At 51.7% G+C, this 25,412-nt stretch overlaps 4 protein-coding genes across 17 annotated transcripts in view; 2 read left to right on the forward strand and 2 right to left on the reverse strand.

The window, feature by feature from the left end:
* The window catches only part of USP39 (ubiquitin specific peptidase 39), a 31,877-nt gene extending 23,206 nt beyond the window's left edge, over positions 1 to 8,671 (reverse strand). Inside the window, exons 1-5 of one of the 8 annotated variants that reach the window (XM_022556048.3) lie at positions 6,480 to 6,497; positions 4,038 to 4,089; positions 3,512 to 3,581; positions 2,148 to 2,242; positions 792 to 928 (exon numbers count right to left, since the gene is read on the reverse strand). In XM_022556048.3, the coding sequence (XP_022411756.1) occupies positions 792 to 928; positions 2,148 to 2,242; positions 3,512 to 3,567 (288 nt within the window). In that variant the 5' untranslated portion in view covers positions 3,568 to 3,581; positions 4,038 to 4,089; positions 6,480 to 6,497. Of the gene's footprint in view, positions 1 to 791; positions 929 to 2,147; positions 2,243 to 3,443; positions 3,582 to 4,037; positions 6,039 to 6,479 lie in introns of those variants that run through there. The other 7 variants (XM_022556049.3, XM_022556046.3, XM_022556047.2 and 4 more) reach the window with 7 other exon arrangements.
* C13H2orf68 (chromosome 13 C2orf68 homolog) lies at positions 8,190 to 14,287 on the forward strand. Of its 2 annotated transcripts, none has more exons than XM_089922874.1 (4): positions 8,190 to 8,833; positions 8,917 to 9,035; positions 9,901 to 10,103; positions 10,470 to 14,287. In XM_089922874.1, exons 1-4 carry the CDS (start codon positions 8,727 to 8,729, stop codon positions 10,590 to 10,592), a joined length of 552 nt encoding a protein of 183 aa, XP_089779000.1. In that variant the 5' UTR covers positions 8,190 to 8,726; the 3' UTR covers positions 10,593 to 14,287. The 2 variants fall into 2 exon arrangements, with proteins under 2 accessions (XP_089779000.1, XP_089779001.1); XM_089922875.1 differs by having other exon boundaries at positions 8,200 to 8,833; positions 9,952 to 10,103.
* A 113-nt stretch (positions 14,288 to 14,400) lies between these two features.
* Positions 14,401 to 21,104, forward strand: TMEM150A (transmembrane protein 150A). 3 transcript variants are annotated; one of them, XM_022556021.2, is made up of 8 exons: positions 14,401 to 16,963; positions 17,487 to 17,666; positions 18,104 to 18,151; positions 18,492 to 18,578; positions 19,222 to 19,289; positions 19,594 to 19,721; positions 19,935 to 20,112; positions 20,334 to 21,104. In XM_022556021.2, exons 2-8 carry the CDS (start codon positions 17,500 to 17,502, stop codon positions 20,573 to 20,575), a joined length of 918 nt encoding a protein of 305 aa, XP_022411729.2. In that variant the 5' UTR covers positions 14,401 to 16,963; positions 17,487 to 17,499; the 3' UTR covers positions 20,576 to 21,104. The 3 variants fall into 3 exon arrangements, with proteins under 3 accessions (XP_022411729.2, XP_089778995.1, XP_030620279.2); XM_089922869.1 differs by having other exon boundaries at positions 18,104 to 18,578; XM_030764419.2 differs by lacking the exon at positions 14,401 to 16,963 and having other exon boundaries at positions 16,971 to 17,666; positions 18,104 to 18,578.
* Positions 21,105 to 21,790: 686 nt separating this feature from the next.
* On the reverse strand, positions 21,791 to 24,095 carry RNF181 (ring finger protein 181). Of its 4 annotated transcripts, none has more exons than XM_089922870.1 (5): positions 23,953 to 24,095; positions 22,751 to 22,881; positions 22,458 to 22,567; positions 22,200 to 22,321; positions 21,791 to 21,932 (listed from the first exon to the last, which is right to left on the reverse strand). In XM_089922870.1, exons 1-5 carry the CDS (start codon positions 24,036 to 24,038, stop codon positions 21,806 to 21,808), a joined length of 576 nt encoding a protein of 191 aa, XP_089778996.1. In that variant the 5' UTR covers positions 24,039 to 24,095; the 3' UTR covers positions 21,791 to 21,805. The 4 variants fall into 4 exon arrangements, with proteins under 4 accessions (XP_089778996.1, XP_089778998.1, XP_022411731.1 ...); XM_089922872.1 differs by having other exon boundaries at positions 22,200 to 22,307; positions 23,953 to 24,093; XM_022556023.3 differs by having other exon boundaries at positions 22,200 to 22,274; positions 23,953 to 24,087.
* Between the last annotated feature and the right edge of the window lie 1,317 nt (positions 24,096 to 25,412).

Below are 25,412 nucleotides of genomic sequence, written 5' to 3' on the forward strand. Positions count from 1 at the left end.
GGGGCAGGATCAGAACCTTCCCTGTCCTAGACCTATGAGGGTCATCATGTCACACACTGGTCAGAAGTTGCCACTAACTCACTTTGAAAGCTTGAATTCCTTTCAGTTTCTCTATCTATAGATACTGTCCTTAACCACTTTAACTTCAACTTTAATAGACTGTTACAAAACGTATGGAAGTGGAGTAAGTAGTGTTTCAAACACTGAAAACCAAGCCTTCCTTAATAAATAGAGCATTCAACTCTATTGAACATGCAGCCACTGCTGAAAAGGAAAGCAATAATCAACAGTTCCAACAGTAATCAAAGCCCAAGAGGACCTTCCATACTCCCCACTCAAGTGCAGTGACTCTTGGCACAGGGCACAGACCAGAGCCCAAGGATGAACATGTTGGCCATTCTGGCAGTATCATGTCAAAAGTAGCCGGAAGCTGGTATACCTCTTGGCATCCACTGTCCTACAGCAGGCCCAATTCACATCCCTACTCCAAAATATGGAAGGATAATTTATTTCACAAAAATGCTTTCACCCTAATTGAAAAGTAGCAATATTCCTTCGGTCCTAACCCTCAACATTAAAAGCAGAAATCAGAGCTAGGCTGTAGACCATGGGCCAAAATTATGGATTGTGATCTCCTTACTCTGTTTCTCTGGTTCCTGCCAAGGCGAAAGGAGCCTCTCAAAGCCCAAGGGACTGAGACTCTTCCCTGACCTTGGGTGGGGCAGATCCTCAGGAGCCCTGGGGTGGCTCCCAGGATAACTAGTTCCAAACCAACCCTCTTGGACACGCACCGTGATATCCTCCAGCGAGGAATCGATGATCTCATAGTTGTCTGGGAGGCAGTAAAACTTGAGGGTGTGGAGGTTGAGGAAGACGTGGTGACTAAACTGGACACTGTGAATGTAGGCATGAGACTTCAAACCCCGGCCTGTAGGGAAGAGTGAAAGGCTATGAGAGAAGGGCAGACTCCATAAGCACACAGATGAGGGGTAATTTTCCTTTCATCATTTTGTACCAGAACATGTTAGTATCAGCAAAAACAAAGTACTACACCATCCACGAAAGGAATCTCCCACATGAACTCTTCTCATCACAAAAATTAGCAAGAAAGAATAGCACATTATCTTTATTCCCTAGATGGCACAAGACATGAGGGAACTAATTTCATATACATGAACATAGAAAATATGTGTGGGTGTATTTGTGCGTGTGTGTGCATATATGTATGTGTTTATGTATATGAGCTAGTTTCATGTATTAGAAACTAGGAATATCCATGTATATATCATATACATGTACGTACATGCATACACTGATTTGCACATACACACGTACATATCTGTGACAGTCCATCATCACTTAGTCCTGAGTTTTCAACTGTCCACATTCACGACAATCCTGTACCCACATACTTTTGTTCACGTTGCCACTCCTTTCTAGAGCATCTCACCCTTAACCTATTCAAACTATGTCCTGCATACAGAGTACAAGTTCCACCTCCTCCATGAACTCTACACAAACACTCCAGCTAACAATGATCTTCGCATATTTCAACTTTGCATATTTCAACTCCTATCATCCTTTGCATATTTTTGCATATTTCAACTCCTATCATCCTTATTTATACTCAGTGCCACACAGTCCAGCAGTAATCTTTATGGTCTTAAGAGAGTCTGCTGATTGTTTTACGTGTTAACCTTGACAGTTTATAAGATCCTTATTAGAGCAAAGAATGCAGTTTATAATTCTTTTGAATCCTCCACTATACTGTGTACAAAGCATTTGCTTGCTCTGAATGAACTGAAATAATAAATTTCCAGAAAAGAACAGAATGAAAAAGTCAGAGTAAAAGGATTCTCAGAAAAAGACATAAGTATAGAAAACATCAGAGATTCAAAAACCCAGAGTCTCTGATACTTCCTACATAGTCTCTTATATGGCTAGTTCTTTCTTCCTTTCACATGTATTCAGGTTCTGACCAATCAGAGAACCTCCTGTGGATTTTCTAAGAGTATTCCACCTTCCTGGGAACAAAGATAGGGCTTATTAGACATGATTCCTAACAGCAGCTTACTTACTTTAAAAAAAAAAATCCCTGAATAGAACTGTGGCTAGTGCTGAAAATGTGATGCAAAACATTTATTTACCCTGAAAGTACTTGCCACACACCAGACAGGCATACGCATTGATATGCGAGAGGGAGATGGAACACAGTTTCTCAAAGTCAAAGTCCAGCACACTCCTAAGAGAACCAAAACAAAACAGAAACAATTAATAGGGATGGTTGCCTAGGTGAGCACCTGAGCGAAGCAGTGTCCCTGGCTCCCTGTTCTGCAGTCACACAGCCGCCTTCAGAGAACAGTTCAACAATCACATACAAACCGTGGGGAACATTAACTCTTCCTTACCTAGGCATTTAATATAGCATCACCACCCACCAAGCCCCAAAGCAGTGCAAAGGTATCTCCACCAACGACCCTCTTTCTTTTGAGTATTCACAACCAGTTGAGAATCTTCCATTACTTTCTCTGGAGGAAAAGCCACAAGTAGGACTAAAGTAACAGGGCCCCAACAGCATTCCAAATTAAAAGACATTAAAGGAAGGACATAAAAAGAGTGAATAAACCCTTTCATAAAAGAAAATTCTATTTTTGTCCATAAAAATAAATGGAAAGCCTGAAGAACTTTAGGGGAATACCTACAAACAGATCTATCTATTCAAGTGCAAAGTAATGGTATATGAGTACTGGGCGGGTTAAGTGATAAAAGAAAATTTACCTCCACTGAATGCACAGGTGGCAAGGGGATTCATTCTCAAGCATTAACTCTAATTAATTGGTAATGGTCCCAGGAAAGCTGCACTGTCAGTTAAAGGGGCCACTAGCCACACACGGCTACTGGTGTTTAAAAGTAAAATAATTAAAATTAAATAAAATTTAAAATTCAGTTCCTCAAGCCACATTTCAAGTGCTCAATATCCACAAGTAGCCTGTGCCTACCACAATGGACAGCCCTTAAAGAGCAATTCCATTGTTGCAAAAAAGTCTATTAGACAGTGCCACCCTAGGGCATAAATGAAAAACCATCCTAAAATGCATCTGGGATCAAAGAATACCAAGATGGGGTAAACACCTCTGCTTTAGGATATATTTTTGTCTGATTTTCCTCTGCTGAATCCCAGGCACCTAGAGTAGGACCTAGCACACAGTCAGTGCTCAATAATATTTAAATTTGCTATTGTCATCGACACCACATATCCCTTTATTTCCTCATACAAATTCAAAATGAGCTAAAAGCTCTTTCTGCATATGCCCACCCTAAAACAACATGCTCTCTGACACTTTAAATTGAAGGGCAAAGATTAAAAAACAAGGCAAGAGGCACAGTTTTCTGGGCAGAAAGCTTTAGAAGAGATAAAGTTTTGGAACGTATTTTTAACGTACAGTCCAAAGAACTTTCTGCAGAGACTCCATTGTTCTTTTGCTGCCCTAGGCATTCCTGTGCTACCGACCTGTTAATGGTGTCCAGGTAGGGGCAGTGGCGGCTCCTCCGATCCTCAGAATCCATGCGGCCATTCTTTGCTGAAAGGAAAAGCATCAAAAGCTCTGAAAATGGGAAACCCATAATCAGGGTCAACTACCAGTACAAACAAACACAGAAATGGGAAAAATTAATCAGGATGAGCTCCTGTACAGGCAGCCTGACAACACCAAAGAAGCCCACTTAACGGAACAGGCCATAAACTGAGAGAATATTCTTGAAACACATATAACCAACAAAGGAATTGCTTGCAATTACATAAAGAAACCTGGTGGAGATTAAAAAAAAAAAAAAAAAAAAGACAACCCAAAAGGAAATGAGGAAGACAGCCCTCAAACTTATGAAAAAATGCTGGGAATTCCCTGGCTGTCCAATGGTTAGGACTCTTGTGCTTCCACTGCAGGGGGCTGGGGTTTGTCCCTCGTTGGGGAACTAAGATCCTGCAAGCTTCACAGCATGGCCAAAAAGAAAAAGAAAGAAAAGATGCTCAACCTCACCAGTAATCAAGAACTTGCAAATTTCCTTGCACAATGATATACCACTTCACACCTACCAGAGAGGAAAAAATAAAATCAGGCAATTCCAAGTGTTGGCAAATATGAAGAACAGTGAGAATGCTCATGTAACTGCTGGTGGGAGTATAAACTGTTACAACCTCTTAGAAAATAATACAGCAAGATCAAAGCTGAAAATACACAGACCTTTTGGCCCAGCAATCTCTCTTCTACTTATATACCCTAGAGAACTTTTGCACATGTGCCAGCAGGAATGCTTTACTAAAGAATATTTATAGCAGCAATATTTGAAAGAAACCAAACTGGAAACAACCCAAATGTCTACAACATATAAAAATGGGAGGAATACATTTTGGTATATCATCAATAGAACACTGTGTTACCATGAACATCTACCCGGATAAACCTCAACAATATGGCTCGCGGAAAAAAAAAAAAAAAAAAAAAGGCAAAACAGAAGACAACATATAGTATGATTCCATTTATAACAAATACAAAATAAAATACAGCTCTACTCAGGGATGTATATGTGAGGTAAAACTGTAAATAATAAAATAATAAAAGTAAAAATGATTAGAAAAAATTCAGTGATTACCCAAGCAAGCAAGGAAGGCAGATGCAACTGGGAAGGGGCCTATGGGAGCTTCTAAGGTACTGGTTAAGTACCACTTCTTAAGGTGAACAGCATCAGGAGGCAATTCTCCATGGGTCTCTCGAACTTCTGCACATATTGTGACCAGAGGCACTGACTGCCTCCAGACTATATTGTCAAAGTTGTTTGTATAGTGAAGTTTGTTTCTATGGCTTTGGAAGTAGGAGACAGTGTGTCCCTACAGAGCAAAGGGGATGCAAGCTCACAGCCCATTATAGAAGATTTGGGTTCTCTAAGCTCAGAGTTCTTGTCCTGTGAGGCCACCCACTGTGTGTATGGGTTCTCATCGTGTTGCGCTGTGGGAACTGACTCAGGGAAGTGACAATGCTATATTCTGGCTACTGTTATTGCTGCAATAAGCTGTCTCAAGCCCAATAGCTCCATGTCTTCCATCAGCATCCATGAAACCACGGCAGGCTAACTTGGTAGTGTACAAAAAGGGTAAAATCTCAGACCCTTCACAGTTCTTGACAAGTGGTAGATTTAAGGATATATATCCACACTCTTCTTTAAACTACACATGTGCTTGACATTTAGCTCATCTTAGTACCTATAATCTATTTCATGAAAAAAATAAAAGGGAAAAAAGAAAACAGCAGTAACCTCAACTGGGATCCTAGTGTGTCCCAGAGAAAACAATCTCCTTACCGTAAGTATACAAAATATCTAAGAAACAATTTCTCTTCCAAAGAAAGGGAAACATGAGGCTGACAGAATATTTAAGTAAAGGAAATCAAAGAATACCCTGAAATTATTAACTAGATTATTCAAAGAACATTTATCAAGCACTTTCCACCAGCAAGGTGCTAACGTGGACCCTGAGGGTAATATAAAAATATGTCAAACACAGGACTCTGAGCTAGAAATTTAAGAGTTAACATAAGAGTATAACTTTATATAGATAACCAGGTGCAGAGACAGAATTATAAAATCCTGGAGAATGAAGACCACCCCCCCCATGAACACTGCCCCTAACATGTAGCCTTGTGATATGTTCACCTGCTAACTCACCAGAAAACAAGTACATAGGAACATGTTCAAAGCAGAAGTTCCAAGTTCAGAGAAGGAAAAGATGTAATTGAGGTAAACAGGAAAAGCTTCAGAAGTGACAGAAACCTACTTAATGATTGGTAAGATATCAACAAGTTGGAAAAGAGTGTACACACTACAGAGTACCATGGCTTGGCCAAGAAGTCTCCAGAAATTACTAAGAGAAGCAGAACGAGTCCAGCAGAAAAAGGCAGAGGGTACAGTCATAGATGGGAACTGACAGACTCACTGGCTTATTAGGGCTCTCAAAGGTCATGGGTTCCAGGACTCCTTCCGTTAACCTAGAGAGGGACAGACACATGAAAATCGCTTTCCCAAACCACCGTGACTCAGTCTCAGAGGCAGGACTAGAATCCATATCTCCTGGCTGCTACAGCCCTCGATAACAGGGCAGTGTGGTCCAAGTGCACAGCGTTCAGGCTCTCCGCTCAGAAATTACAGCAAGACTCACTCCTCAGGTATTTTGTAAAAAAACTAAAAGGAAGGGACACCTGTAAAACAATTAGCACAGCGCCTGGCCCGCATTAGACATCCGATAAAGGAAAGCTACCTGTTCTTATTACTGTCAGAAACGCTATAGCTACGATCCTGATCAAGACTAGTAGTATCCTCATTAAAACGGAGTCGGGTCGCGAGTGGAGTGTGACTTCCCCGTGGGGAGAGAAGGTTGAAAAAAGAAAAAGAAGAACGCGAGAGTGGAACCCGCGCCCGGCCCCGCGCACCTCGCACCTCCCGCTCAGGCTCCGAGTCCTCGTCGGCCTCGCGCTCCCGCTTCACCCGCACCGCCGGGACCACGGGCGCCAGGGCCTCGCGCGCGCTCGCCGGCTCGACCTCCCGCTTCACGCGCACCGGACTGCCCCGGGAGCTCGGAGCCTCTGTCTCCCGCTCCCGATCTCGCTCCCGTCTGACACGAGCCGAGCTGCTCCGCGACTCGGACTCGCGCTTCCCGCGGGTGGATCCACGAGACTCCCGCTTGGACCGGCCGGACATCGCCACTACCGGCCAAGTCGCCCGGCGCAGACTCCAGGGAAGACCAAGCACGCGGCAAGCGGCCAATCAGGAGCGGCGCTGTTTTCAAGCCCAAGGTTTTCTACGAGTCGCCGATGGGGACAAATCAAGCCGCGGAGAACTTCTGGGAAGTACTACGCCTCTTGTGTGTGTGGGGGGGGGGGGGGGTGTCTTTGCGGGTGCGCGCGCACCTGAGACCGATAGGCGGGCCTACTGCCACTTTACTCATTATTACCAGCTTAAAGAGGCAGGAACCTTTCACTGGCTGCGGAAATTCTGGATTAAAAAAAGTTATCATTGGGCCCCAGGTGTCTTCAAGATACTCTGTGTCCCCAAACCAGAATTGGCAGGTCGTCTCCAGTCTCCGAGCCTCGGAGGCCGACGGCCCTGCACAGAACTAGGCAACATCCCCAAGTCATCGCCTTCGTGGAGCAATCCGACGGCTCTAATTCCACATTTAGAGGATTGTTCTTGGTATCACAGAAAAATGCAAACGACGAGCAGAAGGAGACTAGTGACGCTACTAAAGCTCAAGCTTCAGGGTCTGTGACTTTCACGACCCCTTCCACAGCCCTTAACTATTCAATACTTTGTACAGTTCTACTGAGGTGTGATTGACATACAATAAAATTCACGTTTAGGGCTTCCCTGGTGGCGCAGTGGTTGAGAGTCCGCCTGCCGATACAGGGGACACGGGTTCGTGCCCCGGTCCGGGAGGATCCCGCGTGCCGCGGAGCGGCTGGGCCCGTGAGCCATGGCCGCTGAGCCTGCGCGTCCGCAGCCTGTGCTCCGCAACGGGAGAGGCCGCAACAGCGAGAGGCCTGCGTACCGAAAAAAAAAAAAAAAAAAAAAAAATTCACGTTTAAAGTGTGCAATTTGCTGAATACTGATAGAGGTATGTATACACTCTGAAACCACCACCACGATCAAGATAATGAACCTAACCACCATCCACCAAGTGTTCCCCTGCCCCGACCATTGATCTGCTTTCTGTCGCTAGAGATCAGTGTCACTTGTTAGAGTCTTATATAAATGGAAGCACCCAGAGAGTCCTCTTTTTATCTCCGGCTTCTTTCACTCGGCGTGTTTGTTTTGAGATTCATCCAAGTTGTTGAGTGCTCGTTCCTTTTTGATTGCTCAGCGGCATCCCACTGTGTGGATGTACCAGTCTGTCCCTGTTCTACTCACGGATTCCTACTTTTGTCTCTTTTTAAAGAGGATTCAAAAATGGCACAGTCTCAGACGCCTGAAAGGCCCTGGATCCTCCCACGCCGAGAGTTAAGACATCGGTCCGGTGGGCGCCGAGACGAGCTGGGTAGCGGGAAAGTCCGCAGAGCTCTGGTGCTGCGCGGGCTGGAAGGAGCGTCCCCACCGGCGGCGGCGCGGAGCCCCGGGCGGGCCGCGGGCTGGGCTGGGCGGCCGGGGCGCCGCTGTGTGCCCTGCCCTGGCACTCGCCTCCTCACGACCCCTTTGGAGGTAGGTGATATCAGTGCCCTCATTTACAAATGAGTAAACTGAGACACAGCGGGGTGCAACAGTCAGCCAAGGTCACGCAGCTGGTGATGGAGTTTCACAGCATCCAAGCACAGGAAAAAGGACGGGAAGGCTCCACACCGAACGCTGAGTGGTGTGATGGGTGCTTTGTGTCTTTCTGGATTTTCTGATGTAGCTGCACTAAACCTAAATCCTGGTTTCCTACTGATAAGGTCACAACGAAAGAAAAGCCCCGCCCCGGAGTGGAAGTTGCGCATGCCCCATTGCCCCCCGCCCCTCCCGCTCCAGGAACTCCGCGCGCTGGGACATTCGGCCCGGCTGGCCATTTCCCGACCGACGTCAGGGCGCAGGGTCGAAAGTCGAGCGAGGAGGGGCGCGGAGTTCTTGGGGCACGAGGGTGGCAGTTGAGGCCGTTGAGGAGGCGGCGGCGGCGGCGGTGGCGGCGGCTCCGCGCTCAGGGGCTCCAGATGGAAGCGGCGCCGGGGCCCGGACCCGGGCTCTGCTGCAAGCCTGGCGGGCGGCTGGACATGAGTCACGGCTTCGTGCACCACATCCGACGGAACCAGCTCGCCCGGTACCGCCCCGCCCCGCGCCACGGCTGCCAGCCCCAGCCTGGCCTGGCTCGGCCGTCCCTGACTCCCGCTCGGCTCCCCGCAGGGACGACTACGACAAGAAGGTGAAGCAGGCGGCCAAGGAGAAGGCGAGGAGGCGGCACACGCCCGCGCCCACTCGGCCCCGAAAGCCCGACCTGCAGGTGTACCTGCCGCGACGTCGAGGTGAGGCCGCCCGCCCCGCGCGCTCTTCTGCCCCCGGGCCCTCTGCCTCCACGCGCTCTTCTTTTCTGTCTGGGAAAAAACTATGTCCTAGCTCCCAAGGCTCATTTCATCTCCAACGTCTATCTCGACGCTCCCCAATCGCCGCTCAGTGATTCTGCCCGCAGCACAGGGAGGGCTCAAGGCCCGCAGTTAAGCATCACTATTACCGGACCTCCCTGAGAGTCGGCAAGTTGTCCGCCGCTTTGCCCCCAGCGTACTATATTTTCGCACTCCCACCAGCTAACAGGAAAAAAGTTTGGCACAGCTCTAGGCGACGAGGACGTAATTGTGGAATAAAGCCCAAACCCAGTTAATGGGTTTTTTTCCCCAGCTTACTTGTGATCTAGAGATTACAATAGTTAACGTGCGATGCTAAATTTTTTGAGCTTCTCTTATGAGTGTTTTTAGAGGTTATGTGCAGTCATTCATTTAGCTTTCAGAGGATCCGGTAAGATGGGAACTATTATCATTTCTGATTCACAGTCAGGGAAACAGGCAGAGAGAGGTTTCGTAACTTGTTGGAGATATCAGAGAAGTAAATGGCAGAGCCTGGATTTGAACCCAGGCAGAGCCCTATTCACCTCTCCACTACCTTACAACCGTGTAGACAGATGTGCATTGTATACCGACTGCGTGGTAGGACTGTGCTGGTCCTGGGGCAGGGATACAAAGGTGAATAAAATTCCTGATGGGCGGCTGATTTCACACACACACACTCACACACACACACACACACACTCACACACACACACACACACAGGTACGTTCTGGGTCCATGAGAAGATTGGGGCTTTACAATATGTTTTCCTGTATCATCTCTGGGCAGGGGTTCCAGCAGCCTTCCTCCCTTCCCTCTCACTCTGGTTCATCCTTCCAGATGGCTCTACCCACCCAAGCACCCCAGGCTGTGAGGAGTCTGGTGAAAGCAGCAGTAGTGGCAGCTCTGAGCCAGAGCTCCCTGGCCATCAACTCTTCTGCTTAGAATATGAGGCGGACAGCGGAGACGTCACTTCAGTTATCGTGTATCAGGTACGCCCGATGGAAACAGCTGCAGCCTGAAGGTCCTGGGCCGTGATGGAAATCACTGCCGGACCTGGAGCCACTGTTTTCCTCAGGGCCAGTGGGAAGTGTTTGCTCCACATGAGAGCACAGACTGCTGGGCGATGCTTTTGAGCACAAGTCACTCCCGTCACACAGTGATTCTCAGCGGGCAACAGGGAGGGCTCACGGCCCCCAGTTGAGAGCCACTATTACAGGGGACACCTGGGAAATGACAGGCATTGGCAAGAAGTTGTGAGTCAAACAGAGTTCTCTGAGAGTGTTGTCTAGGGACAGGGCAGGTCGCCTTTTCAGAAGAGGCCAGGCCCTGAGCTTCCTGACCCTTCCTCCATGTAGGATGATGATCCAGGAAGGGTGAGCGAGGAGGTGTCAGCACACACGCCTCTGGAGCCACCCATGCGAGAGGCCCTCAAGTTGCGCATCCAGGAGGAGATTGCAAAGCGCCAGAACCGACACTGACCAGACTGGAGTCACTGACCAGACTGGAGTCGCTGTCCAGGGAGCCGCCCCTAGTTTGGGGGTGCCAGGACCAGTCTGAGCTGATCTTGAGGACCGGCCCCCCCCCCACCGCCCCAGAGCTGCCACATCTACAGGAAAAGGGTGTCACAGGGACTACGCCTGGCCACCTCCCTTGTAGCCATTCTTTCTCGTATATTGGCTCATTTGACCAGCCTAATGTTCTGGACGTTTTTGAGAATTTTGTTTGGTTAGCTTGGTGTTCTGGAAGCAGAGATTCCGGGGAGAGATGAGGCTTATGAGACCTTCTGCCAACGTGCTGCTTTCTCACCAAGGTCACATGCCCCAGGGCATCTGACCACGCTGCTCCGCCCAGCTCCATAAGCTCTGTTTGTGATTTTATGGTTCCTTTCTTCTGTGTTTCTGTTCACTTCCATCCGTGCTTTCCTAGATCATCTTTTCAGCTCTGTTTCTTTGTTCTTTTCTTTCCTTCATCTTTTTTGTCTCCCAATCCATCAGTTCCACCCCACCCCCCACCTCCCAGTGTGACTGCTCACCTACGGATGCTCAGGACTTTGGAGATGGGGTACTGGGGTCTACCTTTCTGACAGGCTCTCTCAGTAATTCTGATACCAGTCGAGGGAGATGATCTTCTTTGACGCCTACTTGTGAGGATGTCTTCCTCCCCTTCCGTGGTTTTTGCAGGTTTCTCCCATGCTCCACCGCTTCACACAGTCTAGGTAAGGAGATCTAGAAAGATGATACCAGGACTAAACTGTGAGGATTTCTTGCAGCAAAACCTGCCAGGGTTCGGACTACAGAATTCCAGCTTCCAGCCTCATCCCTAGCTGTGAACAGACCATCCTCTGCTCAGGCTAAAAGGGAATTATCAAAACAAGCCTGAAACCGCGTTTCCAAATGTGATTTAACAGCCTTGAATGTACATACAAAGGGAAATTCAGCATTAGCAATAATTACCTGTTTCAAGCCCTAGTTGGGAAAAAGAAAAAAAAAAAAAAAAAAGCCTGAAGAGAGCCCTAGAGGGAGCGAAACAAGCCTCCTTCATCTGCCCTTCCCTTGCTCTGTGCTTTCTCCTTTCCTACCTCCCAAGAGTATAGAGTATATAAAACTCCCAGTAGATCCTGAGAATAAAGATCCCAGGAATATCACTGCTTTCACCTAAGTGAACATTTTTCCTAATGCAGGGTTGGGCTACAGTCTGAGAAATCCACAAGCAATCCCACGCACTGCAGTTTCAAGCCACTTCAGTTTTCCAGCAAATGGGCCTAACCTCAGTGACTTGAAGTATGGGGTTTAAGTGAGCCCGTGAGCAGAGACTTCTTCAAACCAAAGCCCCCTGCCCCAGAGGTCTTTCCTCATCAGGGTCTCAAGATCAGTCTGGCTGGTCCCTCTCAGCAGCTTTTCTCTTAAAGGACACCTGAGAGCACTTCTGGTTCATGCCCTATACACCCCTGCAAATCTGCCCCCTCTGAAATGGGGCAAGGCAGCTACTTCGACTCCATCGTTAAAATGCAGCAAGTCGCAGCTCGCGGGGAAGGTGAGTGAGGTGGGTAAATTAGAAGGACCTGGTTGTGAAGGCAGCCAGGGACCAGCACGCTCTTGAGCCCCAGGGCTGGCCCAAGGTTAAATGCCTTAAACTTGCCAGTCCTGGGCTCAGTTCTACTTTCGAAGGAGAAAGTCTGTCCTCATTCAGCCAGGCTGCAAGTGCCTTTTGACTTTTAACGTTAACTACCCTCCAGAGCCTCCCGGGTCAAGGAGACTATGCCATACTCTCTCCCCAATCTTCCTGCAGCTCAGCACCAGTCATTTTAGTCTTCCAGCTCTTCAGCTGATCTTCTGACTTGGACATAGGATTTCACTGGAACTTTTAGGCTTCCTAGTCTGGAAATATTTTGAGGTTCGTCTTCTCACGGCTGGATGGCCCGTTTCCTGGATTTATTATAGAATTTAGAAACAAGTCCAGAAGAGGAGGTTGGGGGCATGGCACCTGAAATTTTAGCCTCCATTCCTGTGAGAATTGTGTACCTATCCTGTCCTTCTGTGTGTTTATCGTGTAATCCTAACACTCTCAGGTAAGAGAATGATGGTAATATCTTGCTTGCAAGCTTTTTCTTGAGGCCCTTTGCTGTATATCAAGTGCATATCAAATATTTTCCACTCAAGAAAACATGCTAATTTGTGCCACGAGACTATATAAAGCGCTAAGCCTGGTACTTAAATGAGGCATTGTCCTTCAGAGCAGGCCTGTTGGTGGTGATGGTGCTATCACTCCAGGTGTGCCTGAGATGCTTCTCTGGTGATGGCCCTCAGCCCACTGACCGCCTCACAGCTTCGCTGGTTGCTTCTGCCACACCTCATCCCAGTCCAAGGTAGTACTATCCAGTATGGTTACCGGACCTGCCTCTCGATGTCTTCCAGCTGTTTTCAAATATCAGTGCTTTGCCATCAAGGAGCATGTTCCAGAGCATTTCCCAGAGGCTCTAGAGATGTCCCAGAGAGGACTGTCCTGTGCTGTGTGGTGCAGTGGCAACAGCATTAGACTAGCTGGGGCTTTCCGGCAGACTGCTTCAGAATCAACACTCATTTAACTAGATATATTCTCAGCCGCCTTAAAAAACAAAGTCTTGTAGCCTGACAAGCGTATCTGATGTTCATCCAAAACGAAGTGATCTTCACTTACTAAGGCTAAGCCTTGGATTTTACGGCTTTGTGTTTCCTGGGCCACAGTGGGTGATTACTAATAGAAGGAAGGTGGGGCCTGCAGGGGCTTTGGGCTGTGCGAGAGTAAACACTAAAGCTTGAGTTCCAGCCAGCTGGCAAGTGTGGAAGTCTTTGAAGAAGGTAACGCAAGAACAGAAAAGGAGAATGCAAAGCTTTTTGTACTGAGTGAGAGTAGGAGCCCAGCCAGCCGGTAGGACCAACGTGGGCAATAAGAAATGCTTGTTCCTGGACTTCCCTGGCAGTCCAGTGGTTAAGACTCTGCGCTTCCAATGCAGGGGACGCAGGTTCGATTGCTGGTCGGGGAGCTAAGATCCCACATGCCTCACGACGTGGCCAAAAAAAACGCTGCTCCCTGTGGATGAGCGTCTGAAAGGGACATTCTGTCTCCATTGTTCCACTCTGAGGGGCACTGCCATCTAGAGATTAGCCCACGAAACTGGAAGAAACCCTTTGGGGTGGGGGGTATCCAGTTTGTTGTGCATCTGGCAGGATCTGTGGATGGTAGGGTAGGGATCCCCCAGCTGGTCACAAATATAAATGGGGCATATAGAAAGAAAACTAAGGACAGATTACTTTCCTACCTCTGAGCCTTCTTTAGGAAGAAGAACCATGGAATGGTGACAATTATCTGAAACGTTTTAAGCTCCCTCCTTGAACTCCTGTCCCTGAGGAATCAAATGACCAAGCCACCCCAGATTTCCCCAGGAGGTGGAGTGATGCCAGAAGGGAAGAGAGTGAATGGCCCCTCTGCCTTTCCCAGAGCCACCAGAATGAGACTGGTTGCACTGGCTGTGTCGTGTTAAGTGTGTAAAAAGCTATACATTCTTCTCTTTTCTCATTTCGTTTCTGCGTTTGGATGAATAAAGTGACATGGAAATTATTTGAAAATCCTGGAAGGAAGGTACTTTTCAAATACAGTATTTTTTTCAGCCAATAAACTTACTATTTTTATAGCACTGTTTTTGCCAGGAGTTGTGAAATCACTTGTGTACACAAGGAAGTGAAGATTACATGCTGCCCTACAGTCATTCAGCAGCGCAGAATCAGCACTTGAAATCTCATCTCTTGTTCTGCCTATTTTAAGAACTGTCCTGGTTGGAGCATAACAAGTAGACTCACGTGGCATTAGAGCTGGAAGGGCCTTTTAAAGACATCTGGTCCTACTTTTTACCTGATACGCAACTCCTCCCTACCGACTACCCACGAAGAGCCCTTCTGTCTTGGGCTAATTCTCTGTTTTAGGGATGACTCCGATTGTCATGTTAAACCCAAATCTGCCTCCTTGTCAAGGCTCTGGGGTGCTTGCCTTACCCCTACTTTAGGATAGAACGGCCAGTTTAGAACCTGAGTAGCCTTCTCAGGCCTTCCCCATGATCGTGGTGGGAGAGGAACTGAAACCCAGCTCAACAGGTGATAGTAAATGTTGATTAAGAATTGCAAAGCTTCCAGGGGCCTTCTTTGGTGGTCCAGTGGTTAAGACTTCGCCTTCCAATGCAGGGGGTGCAGGTTCCATTCCTGGTCAGGGATCTAAGATCCCACATGCTTCCCCGCCAGAAAACCAAAGCATAAAAAACAGAAGCAATATTGTAACAAATTCAATAAAGACTTTACAAATGGGCCACATCAAAAAAAGAAAATATATATATTTTTTAAATTGCAAAGCTTCCAAAGCAGTAGGAAATGCTGAGCGTTCAGGGCACCATTGGGCAGATGAGAAAAAGGTGCCTGCTCCAAGGACAACACCCCTGGGCAGGAAGTTGGTGCTTCTTGGTAAATTAGAAAGAGGCACTCCCTTGTCCTGGGGCACAGCATGGCCAGCAGACGGACTGGATTTTCCACCCCCCCGGTCCTTCAGCCAGGTATTCTTGTACAGTGATCGCTGTGCACTGCCATACTTTTTGACCCTGATTTAACTACTTGTGCTGATGCAATTTGGAAGAGGGCCCTCCAACAGGTTTCCTGTTTGCATTTTTACCTTCCACTAGGCCCAGAAAGGTTTCTCCTTCCTCAAGCTGTCGTCCAGTTAGTTTATCTTCTCCATTTCCCCCGTGGTACAGGGCCCTGTTTCTGCGTATTACATTTGCTTCACCAGTGCTGCCAAACTTAAGCTCCCTGGTTCCCAGCAGCCTGGGCCCATGCTCCCTTCAAGTAAAGGTCTGTCAGCCCCAGTGTTGTCTCACAAGGGCTCCAACAGATCTGCTGGGCTCCCGTTTAGAGTGCCAGCTACACTTCCAGTGTGTGAAAGGAAGATTTCCTGCTCCTTTAATCATGAAAAGAATGTCTAGGAGGGCACCCTTGGCCTGTTAAGTGTGGACGAAGAATGTCTCCTGCCATGTCAGGAAAAAAGATGTGACCATCAAGTCTGCAGCCATCCCCAGCTGTGCACCCTGAGGGGATTCAGGGTGGAGAAAAGCAGGATACTGGCCCTAGATAATTAAGGTGCATATCAAAGGAATGATTTCAATGAGCCCAGACTCTTGTATCTTCCCATACATAGAAAAGCGCTAATTCATTAACTTGAGGTGTCTGTTTACTGGTCTTTAATTAACAGTAAGCTTTTGATATTACAAATACCTGGGTTTTGCAAAAACTCCCATCCTGGCTTCTCCCCTGCTTCCTTGGAGCAGTCCCTCAGAGGTATCCGAGGGGCTTCCTCCAGGGCTTGAGTCCTCAGAAAGTCTACCGAATAAAACAATTCTCAACTTTTAGGTTGTGCATTTTTTTCATTCAACATAAATTTTGGTGAAGCTGTTGGGTAACTTATCCTCACAGTATCCTGTTTGCTTTTTCCCAGATTGCTCTGGGTCTCCTGCCTTCCTCTCCTCTCTTTTGCCTCCCAACACCTGGCCAAGTGTGTCTACTTAGAATGGATATTGTTTCAAGTGAGTGTTCAGCAGTCAGGAAACACATTTTGGACACTGACTTCTGGACAGTACACTGTGTACTTGTACCCCTGAAAATAAAATGTATCTGATGAAAGTAGCCCTCCTCCAGAGTTTGCTGAGCCGAGGGAAGCAAAAGCCAAATCCGGAGCGCTAGTCCCCTAAGGAACAGCCAAGGCTTTGTGCTTGCTTCTCTGCAGACCCGCCTCGCCTTGGACAGCGGCAGGCACGGGGTGCCACATGGAGGGAGGCTGCCCGAAGTCACTGTCGGCCAGTCCAGGCTGCAAAATGTGCGCGGCGGCTGAGGGAGGCTTCCTCCAGCCACGTGCGCGGTGACAATCACACGTGCAGCGGGAAGGCAGTGCACACCCGGAGCTCCCCGCCTCCCGAAGCTTCCCCCGCAGGTGGAGGTAGACGGCACTATCCTCTTGGCATCGGTGTCAGAGGTTCCGCTGGGGTCCCGTGCCACCGCCCTCGGCGTCCAGGTCCCCAGAAGTCGGGGCACCGCCCACCCTTCCAGCGTGACGCGGGCGCGGGGGCTCGGGAGTTGTAGTTCCCGGATGGGCGCGAGCGTCAGGGCTGGGGCGGCGCGGACTCCACGTCCCGGCGGGCGGCGCGGCTCGGTCCGGGGCGCCGGGGGAGGGGCTGCTCGGCCCTTTAAACCATTCAGGGCAGCTCCGAGGGCCGCAGCCGGGGACGGCGCCACGCGGGGGCCGAGCAGAAGCGGCGGCGGCGGGGCGCTCCGGGGAGGTGCGTACTGGGCCCCTTCGTCCCCCGGACCTGCGGAGGCGCGGGTCCCCGGATCCCGGGGCCTCGCGGACCGTGGGCTCCGGGCGCCCTCGCGAGCGGGAGCGGGCCGGGCTGAGCTTCCCGCGTGAACCCGCCCCTTCCCCGCAGCGCTGGTGGTCAGGTGGCTGCCTGCCCCCGGCCGCCTCTCCACCCAGCCCCGGATCCCCTCCCAGGCTTTCCTTGGCGTGGCCCCCTGGACTGTCCTGACTCCAGCCCCTCTCCCAGCCCGGGACCCTCAGGCCAGGGAGAGTGGCCCCCTTTCCAGATGTTAGGGCCCCGCGGCGTTTCTGAACATCTGGGTGGAACGCGGAGGCCCCCGGTGGATGCCGGAGGGTGTCCACGTTGCGGCGGGGGCTCAGCCCGAAGTGTGGGCGCTCAGAGCCGCAGCGGGAGCCCTGCATCTGGTGTTGACCACCTTCCTCTCCCCCGCACCGGCTTTGGCCAGCCACTAGACCCTGGACTTTGACCTGTCTCTCTCCACCAGGCCCGGGCAGCTGATGGTTTTGGCGAAGTACCTTAAGGTAGCTGGGTCCACACCCTCTTCCCCACCTACCTCTTGTCCTCCCCCCACACCACCACCACCCTGGCTCCCCTCCCTCATGACCGCCTGGATCCTCCTTCCTGTCAGCCTGTCAGCATTCTCCATCACTGGCCTATGGACTGTGTGAGTAAAGAGGGGGATGGGGGGAGGCAACTAGGGGACAAAATGGACCCAGGCTGAGAAGGGACAGGACCCAACAGGAGCCTGATGGCACACACAAAGTCCCTTGTCCTGTTGCAGGCTCCAGGGTGGTACCCAGGGCCACTCTGGCTGTCTGCAAAGCCTGGCCTGGTGCCTGGGCACACAACCCCTTGGGACAAGCTGGCACCACTGCTGTCCAGCAGGGTGGCCCTGACAGACACACTTCTAGCCAGGGCAACTTCCAGAGGTTCTCTAGTTTGGGACTAGGCTGTGGGTTCTAGAGTAGCATCAAGCCCCAGGGCCACCCCAGGTTGAGTCCCCGGAAAGGACAATAAGGCTGAATGGGGGCAGAAAGGAAAAGAGTCAGTGGGAGAAGGCTGGGTGCATCATGGGGCAGGGTGACAGTTGTGCTCCCGCAGGTATGCCATGGCCGTGATGAACCACCACGTGTGCCCCGTGGAGAACTGGTATGGCGCACTCTGCAGACAGCCTCACTCTAAAGCTCCCTTCATCTCTGTTCCCTCTGGGGCCGGGGCTGCCTCGAGCCAGATGGAGACACTGGGCCTCACTGCTCTTCTCTGACATTGGCAGCGCCTGCCCCTCCCCAGGCATGGCTTCGTGCCCACCTACCTGCTTCCCACCGTCATTCGCCCCTTTGGCTTCTGTCTCAGGGGGGCCCTGGGAAGTGGGCTCTTCTGCCCCTGCCAAGGGAGGTCTGGGAGGGTGGTCTCCGAGAGGCCTGAGCCTACAGGCCAAGGGCCTGGGGGAACCCCTTTCCCCCAGGCTACTCTCTGTCCTGCCTGCCAGGTCCTACAACGAATCCTGCTCTCCTGACCCCACTGAGCAAGGGGGCCCCAAGACCTGCTGCACCCTGGACGATGTCCCCCTCATCAGGTAAGGCCTAGAAACCGTGCAGGTCACAGAGACCCAAGGCCCTGCTAGACTCCCAACTAAGCCCCCCCAGCAAAGGCCTGTCCTTGGGTCTCAGGAATAATAATTCCATTAAGAGCACTTAATTACAATATTACTTACCAGTTACTATGTACCGGACCCTGTGCTGAATGCTTTACATGCGTAGCGGCATTTAATTCTCCTAGCACTAAGGCAGCTGTTGTTTTCACCGTTTTATAGGCAAGGAAAGTGAGACAGAGCTATGTCATCCATCCAGGTCCCTCAGCTAGTAAGTGGAGGCACCTGGATTTAAGTTCAAGCTCTCTGTTTGCCCAGCCCAAGTTCTGGCTTAAGGGAAGCCAGACCTCCTGCAGGCCTTGACGGTCTCAGGGAGTCCAAGAGCCTCGGGGTCTGCCGAGCAATCCTGGGCACTGCCTACCCCAGCACGCACACCAGCTCTGCCTTGGGGGGAGGTGTGGCCAGCCTAGGGCCAAATGTTTGTGAGGGACCCTGGCCCTTCTCATCAGTCGGGCTTGCCTGCTAAGGAACAGGCACAGATAAGGCAAGGGAGAGCAGGCGGGCCAGAACGGGGCCTTCCGGTGCTCCTGCCCCCCCCCCTCACTCTGTCCTCGCCCCCTCCTCTCAGCAAGTGCGGCACATACCCCCCAGAGAGCTGCCTCTTCAGCCTCATTGGCAACGTGGGTGCTTTCATGGGTGAGTTGTGCCCTCGGCCCGACCACCAACCCGCTCAGTCCCGCCCGCCCTCACACCTGCTCCCCAAAGAGGCCCAGGAAGCCCTGGCCTCGCGCCGCCTACCCCGCCACGAGCTAAGGCCAGCGGGGCCACTTCTCTTCCGTTCCTTGAAGGCCCAAGGCTAACTTGCACACGGCCACGCCGGTAGGGCACACCACCCGCCTGTCCGTTCCCTTCCTGCCCTCAGAGTATCTGGGGAAAGCTGGTGGGCTCGCTGGGCTGGGCCAGGGCCAGAGCCGGCCCCACCTGTGCTCTCCTCCCCCAGTGGCCCTGATCTGCCTCCTGCGCTACGGGCAGCTCCTGGAGCAGAGCCGTCATTCCTGGGTCAACACCACGACGCTCATCACAGGCTGCACCAACGCTGCGGGCCTGGTGGTGGTGGGCAACTTCCAGGTGCGCCCGCCCGCCCACCTCTTGCACTTCCCGAAGGGGGCCAGGCTTTCGGCAAGGGCCCTCAGTTTCCCGAGGGTTGACCCAAGCTGCGGGTCTGCCCCTCAGGGTTGGGGGTGGGAAGAACAGGGCCCGGGAGGGGAAAAGCCCGGGAGGGAGGGACGGAGCGGGGTGGAGGGGGCTGCTTCACGGGTCGGCCCCTCTCTCCGGGCCCAGGTGGATCACGCTAAGTCTCTGCACTACGTCGGAACCGGCGTGGCCTTCACTGCCGGGCTGCTCTTTGTCTGCCTGCACTGTGCCCTCTCCTACCACGGGGCCACTGCCCCCCACGACCTGGCTGTGGCCTACCTGCGGATTGTGCTGGCAGCCATCGCCTTTGTCTCTCTGATCCTCAGTATCCTTCCAGGACAGGGCGGCCAGGAGCTCCTCCTGTAGCCCAGGCCCTCTCCCACCCAAGATGGGGATCCGCCCCCACCCGGGGTGGTCTTCTGCCCCCCTCTCCCGGGAGGTGAGGCCTGGTCCTCGGCCCCAGCCTAGCTGCATATCCGGGAAGGCAGAAAGGGTGTCGCCAGGCTGCCGCCCATCCCACTGAACATTTCCTTAGCCCCATCCCAGGCGGGGTCTTCTTCATCCACGAGAGCTCTCAGCTGCAGCACGGGGCAGCCCTGTGCGAGTGGCTGTTTGTCATTGACATCCTCATCTTCTACGGCACCTTCAGCTATGAGTTCGGGGCCGTCTCCTCGGAGACACTGGTGGCCACACTGCAGCCTGCCCCCGGCCGGGCCTGCAAGTCGTCCGGAAGCAGCAGCACCTCCACACACCTCAACTGTGCCCCTGAGAGCGTCGCCATGATCTGAGGTCTGGGGAGGGTGGCTGGCCCGGCCTCCGCAGCTCCCCACCCCGTTATCTCCTTTGCATTTATTTTGTACCAAAAAACGATTTTGAGAAAGTATTCTGTTGGGACAGAGGCTTCCTCGCTCCTGGAGGAGTGGCCATCCCACACCCACCTGTGCCATACAGGAGCGGGCCCTGGCAGCTGCCCAAGCTGTGCACAGCCTGCTCCCCACACCGCAGTGTTATTTTTATGTTTTAAAGGTCACGTATCCTCATTCACCCAGCCAGCCCTTCAGGTGCCTTCTACTCCCCCAGTGCCACTGGGGTTTCCTGCTGCAGGAATTGGGGGCTGGGAACAACAAGAGGGACAGCAGTCTGGGGGCGGGGGTGAGCACTCCTTAGTCTGTGGGAAGGCCCACTTCTGGGCCCACTGAGCTGCACTGGGACTCTTCACTCTGTCCCTTTCTTTAGGGCAAATAACACAGCAGAACCACGTGGGTATTTTAGTACTTTTTTATATATATATATCTATTAAAAGAATTCTAATTTGCATGTTTGTAGTCTGTTCTGGAGAGTCGGAGAGGGCCTGATCCTGGCTTTCCCTAGGCAAAGGATGGGAGAAAGCCTCTGCCTCCAGGGAGGGTCCTGAGTGCCCGCTGCTCTTTGAGAGCAGGACTGCCAAAAACGAGGGATGCCAAGTGCTATCCAAATAACCCCGCAAGGGCTTGAAGCCCTTTCTGGGCCTTTAAACAGTCTAAAGAGCCGACTCGATCCTTTCACACTTCCTGTCCTGCTCAGAGTCTGGTTTGAAGCTTGATTCCACACTAAGGGATATGAGGAAGGGAGGATACAGAGAATAACTTGAAAATGTTTGTTAGAAGCAATCTTTGCAGTGATGCTAAAGAAAGCCCCTGGGATTCTAAGGTTGACTAAAGATTGCAGGGGGAGGGAGAGAGATGGGCTAGTTTTTCTTCACCGTTTTTAAGTAACTACTGGCTGCCAGACCCTGACACATTTTGTTTTCCAACCACAGACACAGAGGCCGAAGCCCTGGCTGGTCTGGTTGGTGGCCAAGTTCTTGACCTGGGCCCTACTGCCCTGAGGCCAGCAGGCTTGGCAGAGAGGGATACGCAGCCTGGTATCTTCTACGGTTCAGGACCACCTTCCCCCATAGCAGTAGAGACCCACTGGAGGGTACAGCGTCCCTGCCCAGGCCTGTGAGCAATGGAGCGGCAGGATGGGTAAAGAAACTTTTAATGAGAATCCGAGGCAGAAGAGGAAGGTGTTGTGGAGGAGGACTGGTGTGCCGTCCCAGCCACCTCATGTGTACATGGCTCCATGGAGGTTCTCGAGTCGGTGCTTCTGCTGCTGCTTGCGAGCCTGAAGGAAAGAGGGTGCACTGGGCAGGGGCCGTACCCCAAGGCCTGTGGGTGAAGGGACAGGGCAGCCACCGTGGGACTGGCTCACTGTCCTCAGGCCCTGGGCACCTGCGATGCCAAGGCTCTTGCCCCTCACTAAAATCACTGGGAAGGCCGCCAGAGTCAGGGACCATGAGGCCTACTCAGGCTTGCTGAGGTGGGGAACGAGAGCATCAAGGACGGACGCAGGGAGCCCCGTCACCACCCACCCCACTTACCCAGCCCCTACCTTATCTCGTCTATACTCCTCATAAGTGTCATCGTCAGTGGGCAGCTCGTGGCGGCACAGGGGGCAGGAATTTGTCTGGGAAAAGCAGTGCAGTGTACGAGCCCAGGTCTGGTCTTGATAAGCTGAAAACCGTCTCCAGCTCCCAAATCCCACCCCTATCCCTCTCCCGTCTCTGATCCCCCCAGTAGTCCATAAACAGAAAGCGGCTTGAGAACTGGGCCCAGGGCAGGGTGAGGGCTGGGAAAAAGGAAGCAGTACCTTGCTCAGCCAGGGCAGAATGCAGTTGGAGTGGAAGAGGTGATGGCAAGGCATCTCAATGGCAGTCTCCTCCTCCTCAAATTCCAAAAGACACACGGGGCACTTGAGCTCTTGAGGAGGGAGTGCTAATCAGGAGAGCTGCTATAGGCCCTACCTCCCAGCTCCCATTCCTGAAGGACACTTCTTGCCCCAGCCTGGCCTGGAAAACTGAAGAGCCAGACCATAGTCTGGCTTCCAGAGGGGGTGGGTCCGGCAGACCTGACCCAAGTAGTGGAAAGAATTAGTGTTCTCACCAGCCTGAGGGCCCCCGATGACTGTCCTGGGGAGGTTCTCAACTGCAGTCTTGGCAGCAGGTGGAGGCAGGTGGTGGTCCCAATCTACTACCAACCCCAAGTCTTCGAAGTCCATCCTATTGAAAAGGGACCTGGGAAGAAGAATCCAAGGTCAGAACCAAAGAAAAATCATACTGCTGGGGCTTCCCTGGTGGTCCAGTGGTTAAGAATCCACCTGCCAATGCAGGGGACACGGGTTTGATCCCTGGTCCAGGAAGATCCCACATGCTGAAGGGGAACTAAGCCCGTGCACCCCAACTACTGAGCCCGCGCTCTAGAGCCCACGAGCTGCAACTACTGAGCCTGTGTGCCACAACTACTGAAGCCTGTGCGCTCTAGAGCCCGCGTGCTGCAACTAGTAAGCGCACGTGCCGCAACTACTGAGCCCGCGTGCTGCAACTACTGAAGCCCTTGCGCCTAGAGCCCACGCTCTGCAACAAGAGACGCCACCGCAATGAGAAGCCCGCGCACCGCAACGAAGAGTAGCCCACGCTCGCTACAACTAGAGAAAGCCCGTGTGAAGCAACGAAGACCCAGCATAGCCAAAACACAAAAACAGAAAAACCCATACTTTCTCATTGCCCCCGCAGTCCACTAAGCATTAACAGATAAGTACTCTGCCCAGCTACTAGTACTAATAGCTACCCCTCAGTAGTGCTCACTACGTAAAAAGCACTGCGGGAAATGGCTTACAGCTGCCATCAGACAACCCCAAGCACGCAGGCTGTTTATTCCTATTTTACACATGAGACAACAGCTCAGAGAAGTTACCCAGGCCACGCAGGAATGACCTGGTAAAGCCAGATTCCAAGTGGCAGTGTGGCTTCCATGCTTGGAGTTCCTAACGAATATGCCTACTCACAGCCACACGGCCCCTACCCCGCCCCCATGACCCGCCTATTCCAGAACCTCCTAGAGCCCACTGCCCTGCGGCCCCGACTCCCCCGACTCGCCAGCTCGTCTTTTCCAGAACCCCCTTGCCCGGGCCCCTCCAAGGACGATCCAAATTATCGACTTCCCCCGAATCCCACTGTGGAACTAACTCTCCAGATTATTTATCCGTCCTCCTCTGAATCCACTGCCTCAGATAATCCGCCTTCACCAGCCAGCTTCAGCCCAGTAACCTGCTGCGTGAGCCCTACCTCCCAGCCCCGCGCACCCACCTTGCGAGCTCCAGCAGCATGTTGGTTCGGGCATCCTGCTCGGGGTGCAACGGCTCGCAGTCGTGTTCATCAAAATAAGACGCCATGGCAGCGGGCCTGACACAGCCCTCAGACCCCGTGGCACCTCAGCCTCGCGGTGCTGGCCAATAAACTGGCGAGTTGAGGGAGGGTGACCAATCATAGCATCCGAAAGGCGGGCACAGTGGCTCTTTCGCCTCAGGGAAAGCGGAAGTATTAATTTTCTCACCTTTCATTGGCTCGATTAAGTCAGGTGACCAAAGGCTGAAACCAATGGCAGGGGCCGGGGCTGGTCAGAAAATTTTCGTCTTGCAGTCCCAGCCTAGAGTAGGTTCGTGGGAGGGACGTGTGGATCGCGTCCCTAGAGCCCTGAAAAACCAAGGGTCTGGGCTGTAGGGGTCCTCCATCCGCTCTGCGGCTCAGAGAGTCTCAGCAGGACAGATGTCAGAGGTCTCTCAGAGAGGGAGGGAGGCCCTGGCCCAGGGATCATGGTTCTGCGAGCCTAGGATGCTTCCCGCTGCTCTGTCGCGGCCTCGCCGGGCACTTCTGCACTCTAATTTGTTCAGGGCTTGGCGCTTCACTCCTCCACGACTCCCGCAAAACAAACAAAAATTCCCTGCTCATTTCTTCTGTGTAAGGCACAATAATAAAGGGTGGGGCAGCCTCCCCAACCGAGAGGAGGACGATCCCTGCAGGGGAATCTAGGGCCTTACCAGCTCATGGAACTATCTGTGTGACCTTTAGCCCATTGCTCAACTTCTCCCCCAGCTTCTGTAAAACCAGTGGCTTGAACTGAACAAGTGGTTTGCATCCCTGGCTACCCATGAATCTCCTGGAGAGAGAAGAAGAGGAGGGGTTGCAGCTTTAGGGAAAAAAACAAAAAAAAACGTGTCTGATACTTAGCCTCAAAGATTCTGATTTAACTGATCTAGGCCTGGGAGTGGTATTTTTTTAATAAGCTCTACCGGTGATTCTGATGTGAGGCAAGGTTGAGAATAACTGCACTAAATGATTTGGATAATAGTTAGCATTTAGTTGGCATCCAGAACCATTACATTGAGAGATATTGTACATAGGGTATAAATACTCCTCAGGGTCATCCTGGGAACTAGTATCATTATCCCTTGTTACATATGTAAAACCCAAGTCCACATTCACAGGGCCCCTTAGTAGTGTTGCACACCTCAGTGCAGCACTGGGTGCTTGCCTCCATCTTCCCCGGGAAAGGCAGATGGTGGTGAGCCTAGCGAAAGTAACACGCTCTGTGCGGGTACAGCTCCACACAACTCGATGGTTTGTTCTTGTTTCTCCGTCAGTAGCCCTCACTCCATCTAACAAGGAACTGTTTCTGTTGCACACTTGACCCTGAATTCCCCTTCCCACCCACTCTTGAGTTTGACATGCAGTTAAGGAGTTCAGGCAGTGGCTGCCCTGTTTCCCAG

The sequence above is a fragment of the Delphinapterus leucas genome, chromosome 13, assembly GCF_059928025.1.
Source record: "Delphinapterus leucas isolate spDelLeu-1000000601 "Yukka" chromosome 13, BTC_Dleu_Yukka2, whole genome shotgun sequence".
Taxonomy (NCBI): domain Eukaryota; kingdom Metazoa; phylum Chordata; class Mammalia; order Artiodactyla; family Monodontidae; genus Delphinapterus; species Delphinapterus leucas.

Coding starts and splice junctions, on each gene's coding strand:
- RNF181 (XM_089922870.1), bottom strand. CDS start 24,038: ATGGCGTCTTATTTTGATGAACACGACTGCGAGCCGTTGCACCCCGAG. Junction 22,568..22,750: donor CATCGGGGGCCCTCAGGCTG/GTGAGAACACTA, acceptor TCCCTCCTCAAG/AGCTCAAGTGCCCCGTGTGT. Junction 21,933..22,199: donor AGGAGTATAGACGAGATAAG/GTAGGGGCTGGG, acceptor TCTTTCCTTCAG/GCTCGCAAGCAGCAGCAGAA.
- C13H2orf68 (XM_089922874.1), top strand. CDS start 8,727: ATGGAAGCGGCGCCGGGGCCCGGACCCGGGCTCTGCTGCAAGCCTGGC. Junction 8,834..8,916: donor CGACGGAACCAGCTCGCCCG/GTACCGCCCCGC, acceptor GGCTCCCCGCAG/GGACGACTACGACAAGAAGG. Junction 10,104..10,469: donor CTTCAGTTATCGTGTATCAG/GTACGCCCGATG, acceptor TCCTCCATGTAG/GATGATGATCCAGGAAGGGT.
- TMEM150A (XM_089922869.1), top strand. CDS start 18,154: ATGGCGCACTCTGCAGACAGCCTCACTCTAAAGCTCCCTTCATCTCTG. Junction 18,579..19,221: donor GACGATGTCCCCCTCATCAG/GTAAGGCCTAGA, acceptor CCCTCCTCTCAG/CAAGTGCGGCACATACCCCC. Junction 20,113..20,333: donor CTTTGTCTCTCTGATCCTCA/GTATCCTTCCAG, acceptor GCCCCATCCCAG/GCGGGGTCTTCTTCATCCAC.